This window comes from Orbicella franksi, chromosome 4 (assembly GCF_964199315.1).
Source record: "Orbicella franksi chromosome 4, jaOrbFran1.1, whole genome shotgun sequence".
Taxonomy (NCBI): Eukaryota; Metazoa; Cnidaria; class Anthozoa; order Scleractinia; family Merulinidae; genus Orbicella; species Orbicella franksi.
Window position 1 is genome coordinate 19,859,789 of NC_138148.1, and position 13,785 is coordinate 19,873,573.

Here is a 13,785-nt window from a genome sequence, read left to right on the forward strand (position 1 = left end):
AACTACAACAACTACACCAACTACATGAACTACATCAACTACAACAACTACACCAACTACATCAACTACATCAACTACATCAACTACAACAACTACACCAACTACATGAACTACATGAACTACATCAACTACAACAACTACATCAACTACAACAACTACATCAACTACAACAACTCCATCAACTACATCAACTACATCAACTACAACAACTACATCAACTACAACAACTCCATCAACTACATCAACTACATCAACTACATCAACTACAACAACTCCATCAACTACATCAACTACATCAATTACATCAACTACACCAACTACATCAACTACATCAACTACATGAAGTACATGAACTACATCAACTACAACAACTACATCAACTACACCAACTACAACAACTACATCAACTACATCAACTACAACAACTACACCAACTACATGAACTACATCAACTACAACAACTACATGAACTACATCAACTACACCAACTACATGAACTACATCAACTACATCAACTACAACAACTACATCAACTGCAACAACTCCATCAACTACATGAACTACATCAACTACAACAACTACATCAACTACATGAACTACATCAACTACAACAACTACAACAACTACACCAACTACATGAACTACAACAACTACACCAACTACATCAACTACATCAACTACATGAACTACATCAACTACAACAACTACATCAATTACAACAACTACACCAACTACACCAACTACACCAACTGCAACAACTACACCAACTACATGAACTACATCAACTACATGAACTACATGAACTACAACAACTACATCAACTACAACAACTACACTAACTACATGAAGTACATCAACTACATCAACTACAACAACTACACCAACTACATGAACTACATCAACTCCATCAACTACATGAACTACATCAACTACATGAACTACATCAACTACAACAACTACACCAACTACATGAACTACACCAACTACATCAACTACAACAACTACATGAACTACACCAACTACATGAACTACACCAACTACATCAACTACACCAACTACATGAACTACACCAACTACATCAACTACATTAACTCCATCAACTACATGAACTACATCAACTACATGAACTACATCAACTACAACAACTACACCAACTACATGAACTACATCAACTACATCAACTACAACAACTACACCAACTACATGAACTACATCAACTCCATCAACTACAGGAACTACACCAACTACATGAACTACATACACTACACCAACTACATCAACTACACCAACTACATCAACTACATCAACTCCATCAACTACATGAACTACATCAACTACATGAACTACATCAACTACAACAACTACACCAACTACATGAACTACACCAACTACACCAACTACATGAACTACACCAACTACATGAACTACATCAACTACACCAACTACATGAACTACACCAACTACATGAACTCCATCAACTACAACAACTACACCAACTACATGAACTACATCAACTCCATCAACTACATGAACTACACCAACTACATGAACTACATCAACTACACCAACTACATCAACTACATCAACTCCATCAACTACATGAACTACATCAACTACATGAACTACATCAACTACAACAACTACACCAACTACATGACCTACATGAACTACATCAACTACAACAACTACACCAACTACATGAACTACACCAACTACACCAACTACATCAACTACATGAACTACACCAACTACATGAACTACATCAAGTCCATCAACTACATGAACTACACCAACTACATGAACTACATCAACTACATCAACTACAACAACTACACCAACTACATGAACTACACCAACTACACCAACTCCATCAACTACATGAACTACATCAACTACAACAACTACACCAACTACATGAACTACACCAACTACATCAACTACACCAACTACATGAACTACACCAACTACATGAACTACATCAACTCCATCAACTACATGAACTACATCAACTACATGAACTACATCAACTCCATCAACTACATGAACTACATGAACTACATGAACTACATCAACTACAACAACTACACCAACTACATGAACTACACCAACTACATCAACTACAACAACTACATGAACTACACCAACTACATGAACTACCCCAACTACATCAACTACACCAACTACATGAACTACATCAACTCCATCAACTACATGAACTACATCAACTACAACAACTACACCAACTACATGAACTACATCAACTCCATCAACTACATGAACTACATGAACTACAACAACTACACCAACTACACCAACTACACCAACTACACCAACTACATGAACTACACCAACTACATCAACTACATCAACTACATGAACTACATCAACTCCATCAACTACATGAACTACATCAACTCCATCAACTACATGAACTACATCAACTACATGAACTACATCAACTACAACAACTACACCAACTACATGAACTACACCAACTACATCAACTACAACAACTACATGAACTACACCAACTACATGAACTACACCAACTACATCAACTACACCAACTACATGAACTACACCAACTACATCAACTACATCAACTCCATCAACTACATCAACTACATCAACTACATGAACTACACCAACTACATCAACTACATCAACTACATGAACTACATCAACTACATGAACTACATCAACTACAACAACTACACCAACTACATGAACTACATCAACTAGAACAACTACATGAACTACATCAACTCCATCAACTACATGAACTACATCAACTACATGAACAACACCAACTACATCAACTACATCAACTACATGAACTACATCAACTAGAACAACTACATGAACTACATCAACTCCATCAACTACATGAACTACATCAACTACATGAACTACATCAACTACAACAACTACACCAACTACATGAACTACACCAACTACATCAACTACAACAACTACATGAACTACACCAACTACAGCAACTACATAAACTACATCAACTACAACAACTACACCAACTACATGAACTACACCAACTACATCAACTACAACAACTACATGAACTACATCAACTACATGAACTACATCAACTACAACAACTACACCAACTACATGAACTACATCAACTCCATCAACTACAACAACTACACCAACTACATGAACTACATCAACTCCATCAACTACATGAACTACACCAACTACATGAACTACATCAACTACACCAACTACATGAACTACACCAACTACATCAACTACATCAACTCCATCAACTACATCAACTACATCAACTACATGAACTACATCAACTACAACAACTACACCAACTACATGAACTACACCAACTACATCAACTACAACAACTACATGAACTACACCAACTACATGAACTACATCAACTACACCAACTACATGAACTACACCAACTACATCAACTCCATCAACTACAACAACTACACCAACTACATGAACTACATCAACTCCATCAACTACATGAACTACACCAACTACATGAACTACATCAACTACACCAACTACATGAGCTACACCAACTACATCAACTACATCAACTCCATCAACTACATGAACTACATCAACTACATGAACTACATCAACTACAACAACTACACCAACTACATGAACTACATGAACTACATCAACTACAACAACTACACCAACTACATGAACTACACCAACTACACCAACTACATCAACTACATGAACTACACCAACTACATGAACTACATCAAGTCCATCAACTACATGAACTACACCAACTACATGAACTACATCAACTACATCAACTACAACAACTACACCAACTACATGAACTACACCAACTACACCAACTACATGAACTACATGAACTACATCAACTACATGAACTACATCAACTACAACAACTACACCAACTACATGAACTACACCAACTACATCAACTACACCAACTACATGAACTACACCAACTACATGAACTACATCAACTCCATCAACTACATGAACTACATCAACTACATGAACTACATCAACTCCATCAACTACATGAACTACATCAACTACATGAACTACATCAACTACAACAACTACACCAACTACATGAACTACACGAACTACATCAACTACAACAACTACATGAACTACACCAACTACATGAACTACACCAACTACATCAACTACACCAACTACATGAACTACATCAACTCCATCAACTACATGAACTACATCAACTACAACAACTACACCAACTACATGAACTACATCAACTCCATCAACTACATGAACTACATGAACTACAACAACTACACCAACTACACCAAGTACACCAACTACACCAACTACATGAACTACACCAACTACATCAACTACATCAACTACATCAACTACATCAACTCCATCAACTACATGAACTACATCAACTCCATCAACTACATGAACTACATCAACTACATGAACTACATCAACTACAACAACTACACCAACTACATGAACTACACCAACTACATCAACTACAACAACTACATGAACTACACCAACTACATGAACTACACCAACTACATCAACTACACCAACTACATGAACTACACCAACTACATGAACTACATCAACTCCATCAACTACATGAACTACATCAACTACATGAACTACACCAACTACATCAACTACATCAACTACATGAACTACATCAACTACATGAACTACATCAACTACAACAACTACACCAACTACATGAACTACATCAACTAGAACAACTACATGAACTACATCAACTCCATCAACTACATGAACTACATCAACTACATGAACAACACCAACTACATCAACTACATCAACTACATGAACTACATCAACTAGAACAACTACATGAACTACATCAACTCCATCAACTACATGAACTACATCAACTACATGAACTACACCAACTACATCAACTACACCAACTAGACCAACTACAACAACTACACCAAATACATTAATTACACCAACTACACCAACTACACCAACTACAACAACTACACCAACTACACCAACTACACCAACTATACCAACTACATTAATTACACCAACTACACCAACTACACCAACTACATCAACTACACCAACTACACCAACTACACCAACTACACCAACTATACCAACTACATTAATTACACCAACTACACCAACTACACCAACTACAACAACTACACCAACTACACCAACTACACCAACTATACCAACTACATTAATTACACCAACTACACCAACTACACCAACTACATCAACTACACCAACTACACCAACTACACCAACTACAACAACTACACCAAATACATTAATTACACCAACTACACCAACTACACCAACTACATCAACTACACCAACTACACCAACTACACCAACTATACCAACTACATTAATTACACCAACTACACCAACTACACCAACTACAACAACTACACCAACTACACCAACTACATCAACTACACCAACTACACCAACTACAACAACTACACCAAATACATCAACTACACCAATTACACTAACTACATCAACTACACCAACTATACCAACTACACCAACTATACCAACTACATTAATTACACCAACTACACCAACTAGACCAACTACAACAACTACACCAACTACACCAACTACACCAACTACAACAACTATACCAAATACATCAACTACACCAATTACACTAACTACATCAACTACATCAACTACACCAACTATACCAACTACATCAACTACACCAACTACACCAACTACACCAATGACACCGACTACACCAACTATACCAACTACACCAACTACACCAACTACACCAACTACACCAACTACATCAACTACACCAACTACACCAACTACACCAACTACACCAACAACGTTAACTCCACTCACTACACCAACTACATGAAGTACACCAACTACACTAACTACACCAACTACGCCAACTACACCAACTACATGAACTACATCAACTACACTAACTACACCAACTACGCCAACTACACCAACTACATGAACTACACCAACTACACCAACAACGTTAACTCCACTAACTACACCAACTACACCAACTACATTAACTACACTAACTACACCAACTTTGCCAGCTACACCAACTACACCAACTATACCAACTACATCACTTACACCAACTACACTAACTACATCAACTACACCAACTACACCAACTACACCAACTATACCAACTACATTAATTACACCAACTACACCAACTACACCAACTACAACAACTACACCAACTACACCAACTACATCAACTACACCAACTACAACAACGACACCAAATACATCAACTACACCAATTACACTAACTACATCAACTACATCAACTACACCAACTATACCAACTACACCAACTATACTAACTACATTAATTACACCAACTACACCAACTATACCAACTACAACAACTACACCAACTACATCAACTACACCAACTACAACAACTACACCAAATACATCAACTACACCAATTACACTAACTACATCAACTACATCAACTACACCAACTATACCAACTACATCAACTACACCAACTACACCAACTACACCAATGACACCGACTACACCAACTATACCAACTACACCAACTACACCAACTACACCAACTACATCAACTACACCAACTACACCAACTACACCAACTACACCAACAACGTTAACTCCACTCACTACACCAACTACATGAAGTACACCAACTACACTAACTACACCAACTACGCCAACTACACCAACTACATGAACTACATCAACTACACTAACTACACCAACTACGCCAACTACACCAACTACATGAACTACACCAACTACACCAACAACGTTAACTCCACTAACTACACCAACTACACCAACTACATTAACTACACTAACTACACCAACTTTGCCAGCTACACCAACTACACCAACTATACCAACTACATCACTTACACCAACTACACTAACTACATCAACTACACCAACTACACCAACTACACCAACTATACCAACTACATTAATTACACCAACTACACCAACTACACCAACTACAACAACTACACCAACTACACCAACTACATCAACTACACCAACTACAACAACGACACCAAATACATCAACTACACCAATTACACTAACTACATCAACTACATCAACTACATCAACTACATCAACTACACCAACTATACCAACTACACCAACTATACTAACTACATTAATTACACCAACTACACCAACTATACCAACTACAACAACTACACCAACTACATCAACTACACCAACTACAACAACTACACCAAATACATCAACTACACCAATTACACTAACTACATCAACTACATCAACTACACCAACTATACCAACTACATCAACTACACCAACTACACCAACTACACCAATGACACCGACTACACCAACTATACCAACTACACCAACTACACCAACTACACCAACTACATCAACTACACCAACTACAACAACTACACCAACTACATCAAGTACACCAACTACACCAATTACATTAACTACATCAACTACATCAACTACAGCAACTATACCAACTACATCAACTACACTAACTACACCAACTACACCAATGACACCGACTACACCAACTATACCAACTACACCAACTACACCAACTACACCAACTACATCAACTACACCAACTACACCAACTACACCAACTACACCAACAACGTTAACTCCACTCACTACACCAACTACATGAAGTACACCAACTACACTAACTACACCAACTACGCCAACTACACCAACTACATGAACTACATCAACTACACTAACTACACCAACTACGCCAACTACACCAACTACATGAACTACACCAACTACACCAACAACGTTAACTCCACTAACTACACCAACTACACCAACTACATTAACTACACTAACTACACCAACTTTGCCAGCTACACCAACTACACCAACTATACCAACTACATCACTTACACCAACTACACTAACTACATCAACTACACCAACTACACCAACTACACCAACTATACCAACTACATTAATTACACCAACTACACCAACTACACCAACTACAACAACTACACCAACTACACCAACTACATCAACTACACCAACTACAACAACGACACCAAATACATCAACTACACCAATTACACTAACTACATCAACTACATCAACTACACCAACTATACCAACTACACCAACTATACTAACTACATTAATTACACCAACTACACCAACTATACCAACTACAACAACTACACCAACTACATCAACTACACCAACTACAACAACTACACCAAATACATCAACTACACCAATTACACTAACTACATCAACTACATCAACTACACCAACTATACCAACTACATCAACTACACCAACTACACCAACTACACCAATGACACCGACTACACCAACTATACCAACTACACCAACTACACCAACTACACCAACTACACCAACTACATCAACTACACCAACTACAACAACTACACCAACTACATCAAGTACACCAACTACACCAATTACATTAACTACATCAACTACATCAACTACACCAACTATACCAACTACATCAACTACACTAACTACACCAACTACACCAATGACACCGACTACACCAACTACACCAACTACAACAACTACACCAACTACATCAACTACACCAACTACACCAATTACACTAACTACATCAACTACATCAACTACATCAACTACACCAACTACAACAACTACACCAACTACACCAACTACATCAACTACAACAACTACACCAACTACACCAACTACACCAACTACACCAACTACAACAACTACACCAACTACATCAACTACACCAACTACACCAATTACACTAACTACATCAACTACATCAACTACATCAACTACACCAACTACAACAACTACACCAACTACACCAACTACATCAACTACAACAACTACACCAACTACATCAACTACACCAACTACACCAACTACACCAATGACACCGACTACACCAACGAAACTAACTACATCAACTACACCAACTACATTAACTACTAACTACAGTTACCATATCAACTGCACCAGGTACTGCAACTACATTAGCAGCAACAACTACATGAGCCACATCAAAGTACACCAGCTACATTAGCTACATTGACATTATGAACAAGACTAACTACATCAACGATATCAACAGTTTTAATAACACTAGCCATACCAACTACACCATTTACCCGAAGCGGATCATCTACATCGAGGACTTGAATTTAACCAAATTTATTAGCCTACCTATGCTTCACCATCCGTCCTAATCACACTTTGCCATGAGATTAATGACACTGACGGGATGTTTTCCTGACTTCTTTATGTATTTAATTAACGCTGCTTAATACTCCATATAAAATACAAAATTAACTTATTCTCGTACCTTAATACCGTCCCTGTTTTTGGCAGCGTGGATGTTAATGTTGATTGGATTACTTGGCGTTGCGCATACCTTCTATAAAGGAAACAAAAGGGATTAGAAAACTGGGAGCAAGAAGAGTTTCGTTGTGAGAGAAAATTGCAGCAAAACTATTTTTTAACGGAATATAGTGAAAAACTAAAAAGCTATTCTGGTTAGCCCAAATTGTCAAGCAAAGCGATAAAGCGATCTTTCCACTTTTTAGGATAAAGTAATTACTTTTAGTTTGAAAACCTATCGACTGTCTTACTTGGTTTACAGTTTCAATTCCAGCACTGCAGAAGCAAAAGTTGACACAGGCGAGGGTAACGAAGGCAAGAACGAACTTCATCTTCAGTACAACAATCTTCACTCAACGGATACAAGTTACTGACTGAATGCATGGGAACAAATTTTTTAATTTATTGTAGATAATTGCAAGTAAAATCTTGAACGTTGACTTAGTAAATAAAGATCTCTACCTATTGTTTCAATGATGTGGTGAATAGTTTGGTATGACTGAGATGTCAATCATCTTATTTATATTAGAAAATCAGGAACTTGAATTTACTTCGTGTTGGGCGATTTGCTTACTTTTAGTCTTGGCTAAAACTCTTCTCTAATGTTATCTAAACGCCGGGAACATTTCAGAATTTTTTTTTAAATTAGCATCTATGGTTAACTTAGTATTTCTTCCGAGGCTTTAAAATTTTTATATCGTTCAGTTAACTCTTTCTCGTAACACATTACAACAAAGTGACACATCGTACAATAAACACTGACATTTATTCCTTTCTTCACCTTGCCTTCACTTTCGATTATTCAGCCGTTTAAAACCGTTCTTCCTTTACTGTAGACTCTATTAATTACGTTCCAGGAATCTCACAGCATAGTTGTCCTGAATGAAGAAATAAAGTTCAAATTAGAAGGCTAGCTTTAAAGAGGTGTTCAATGTCGTGGGCCTTATCTCTGCAGTGGCAGAAAAGTGACTAACTTGCTGAAGAAACGGGTATGAAAGAACTCCTCTTGTTCTCGCTATGTTACAAAGAGCGGCCGTGAGGAGTTTTAACAACGATAGACAAGGTGTGGTTTTGTTAGGAGCTTGACATTGTTGAAAGCGACATTACTACACAATTGATTCAAATAACTCAATCAGTTATTTGTGCGGTGGGATAACCTTTCGGCTGCGAATTACACTAACTACACTGTCAGGCAATAATTTCAATCCATAAAACGAAGATCTGCGGGAAAAAATCGAAGATTTGCAAAAAAAAAAAAAGCGACGAAAACGAAGTCTCGGGGTACCTATTGAGGGGTTCATAATTACCACATCAGAAAAAGTCAAAGTCATATTTCTCATACAGCTCAATGTTCTGAAAAAATCTCCAGAAAACTTAATCAGAATTGTAAGACAATTATTGACCTCAGCGATATATGAGGGTCTATTATACTCTGGTGGTTTAGCGGTTTAAACTAATTTTGAGCGCCGATATGCAGTATGCATTCACACTTATCTGGCGGTTTACGATTAAGAAATTATCGCGCGGTTGGGGGAGATCACAAATCTAACTCTCGCTTTTCGGTTTGTGCGTGTTTTCTGTGGAGAACATTCAATCAGAGACGCCCCCCCCCCTCCCTCCCAAAGAAATGCGCTCAAAACTTGTACTTCTACGTTTCGTTATAAAAATCTCGAGCAATCTTTGTGTTGGTGAACTGAGCTGCCCATTAGACGTCTTTTTGCTCGCTGATTCCTGAATGAAGTTAGAAACTATTCGTTCCATTCTTAAGAGCTCGTGGTCTTTATGAGGAGAAATACGATTATTGCGCTAGTAATTATCTTCGAATTTGTTAAGTACTATTCAAAGATCGGTTATGATGTAAGTGTCTTACTTGTAGGGAGGTTTCGATTTTTAGGAGAAAACGAAAGCGGTCTGCGGTTTTAAAGTAAAAAACTACTGGCGGTTTGCGGAATATATAGCCCCCTATAATAAGCCCTCATAGATATTTCACCGAGACCACGAAATGTTGGGTGCCTGCCATGCTTACTTTCAAATGAAATGGCGAATCTTAATTGCGCCATAATTAAATACGAATGTGTTTTCACTCTCATCATACCTTGTCTTACTGCGGTTGATAGAGAAAACAAAAATGTTCCAGTTAGAATGCGAGAGGATCTATCAGGCATGTCTTGGGAAGCATCTCTAAAGCGCTCAATATTCTGTAAGCCATCGTTTCCTCTTTCTCTCACAAATTGGAATTTGATGAAGCTTCATTCTTTAACGTTTGGCTTTAGGAGCTTCTTGGCAATCGCCAAGAAAAGACCGCGGACGGAAAAAAAGGTTATCGAAAGAAGAATAACAGATGGCATGACTATCAAATGAATATCAGCGAAGTATAATGCAGCAAATAAATTTGTCATCTTTTTACATTTTCTAAAGACACTGATTTTTCTATTGTCGTATTGTAATTGATTTTCCATTAAATTTCCATTTGTGTGTACCAAATTCTCATTGAATTTTCAACAAACATCACCTCTTTATGTAAAAAAATGAAATTATCCACTGTCGAAACCAAAACTTCAAACTTCAGCCGGTGAATACAAAATAAAGTTTACTTTAGGTTTTTTGTAAGCAAAATTAACGAAGCTGTCACTTTTAACAACTGAGAAAATTGCGTCCTTTTCTCGTTGAAGATATGGGATAATCAGATACTTTGTGATCATAGGGAAGCGTCCGCACCTCTAAGGGAAATTGTAATTAATGAGACAAATTGATGAGAAAACTTTCTTAGCATTCAAAATCTTATAACAAGTAGATTGACAAACGAACAAAAGACACGGACTTATTTACGAGACAGTTGAAAAGCGAAAATGAGATGTTTGGCATTTTGTTGCTTCTTTATTGATCTAGTCGGTGAGTGTGATAATAATTAACATTCCGTATTGTTTTACCAATGATTATTTGTATTGTCTCAACGCACTGCGTGAAATTTTTACGCGAGTGCTATTTTTCGAATTTAACTTTTCGTTTTTGCTTTTACTTATCGTTGATTTGAACTTCATTTTTCTTTGCAGAATCAAAGTTTTGCTTTTTAAACATCTTAGGAGAGTAGCGGGGACGATACCGATTGTTACGATTCGATGATTTCTTGAGCGAAAGAAATGTCCATTAAGACAGAATGTAAACTTTGCAGTTAAGAGAGATTTAAGCCTTTTTATTCCAGGAGTGTTTTCTGTCGAGCAAAATTATTTTGAGGCCATAGCATTTGTAGGAAATGTCTTGCTGTTTAACCCATGGTCCATAAGAGGGAATGTCCACTAAGACCGAACCAAATCGGAAATATGTGGCACACGACGAAAAATCAAAATTCTTCATACTTTGCCCAGGTAAGCCTAGAAACGTGGTGGGAATTTTTCTTGAAATGGTTTTTTAAACCCACCAAAAAAAAAAAAAAAAAAATCACAGATTTGTTACGGCCCCCTGTCTCGCGAAAAGCACGTAAAATTTAATTACTTAGGGCCTCTTCATATGAGCCCGGTCAACCGGGCTGGCTCGGTTTCCGAGATCTCGCCTCGCCACTCTTTCCTTCGTAAAAGTTTCGATGTGTTCATATGAGAAGTCAGGCTGGCCGGCCCGGTTATCGAGATCTCGGTAATCGGGATGAAAATTTTCCCATATGAACACACCAGCCCGGGTAACCGGGACGCTACTTTTTAGACGAAATAACTTCGCTTTCGCAACATAGCGGCTAAAATGACATAATTTTTGCCTTGTAAGTATTTCTACTCTAGGAGTAGACGAATTAGCTTTATTAGTAAAGTTACAAGAGTCCACAAAGCTGCGACAGCTGCGAACGATATAACTGAGTTTATGTTCCACCATTTTGGCTGTGTTTCTTGGATTTTATCCCGGTAGAGCGGGCTGAAATTTCCCATATGAACAGACAACAAAATTTGTCCCGGTTACCGGGCTCGTATGAAGAGGCCCTTATACCTTATTATAAACTTCGCTCTGTTCAATCTGCATCACAGTAGGACTAGATTTTGTACCTGAAAATTCACTGTTGAGGGATTTTCAAGTCTTTTGAGACTAATGATACTTGTGTGGGTTAATTTTCAAGGTCATGACCAGCTGCTTAAAACCATTAAAATTCGCTTCCTCAAAATTGTTAATTATGCACACTTTTTCAAGCGGCAAATTCGCTACCGAAACACCGAAACACCTAAAATTCTAAAATTTCGAAAGGCGAAATATCACTGTAAACTTTGGCATAAAAATCATTTTCGCGCTTTTCGTCAGCGCTGAGTACTAACGCTCTCAAAATCGTAATAATCACAACACTAACTTGCCAGCAAC

At 37.6% G+C, this 13,785-nt stretch overlaps 1 protein-coding gene across 1 annotated transcript in view; it reads right to left on the minus strand.

Annotated features, from left to right (window-relative positions):
• Window positions 1–9,782, minus strand: part of LOC145484188 (tumor necrosis factor ligand superfamily member 15-like) — a 48,121-nt gene extending 38,339 nt beyond the window's left edge. The window contains exons 1-2 of the mRNA XM_081462820.1: window positions 9,702–9,782; window positions 9,416–9,487 (exon numbers count right to left, since the gene is read on the minus strand). Coding sequence (XP_081318946.1) covers window positions 9,416–9,487; window positions 9,702–9,782 — 153 coding nt within the window. The remainder of the gene's footprint in view (window positions 1–9,415; window positions 9,488–9,701) is intronic.
• Window positions 9,783–13,785: the final 4,003 nt, after the last annotated feature.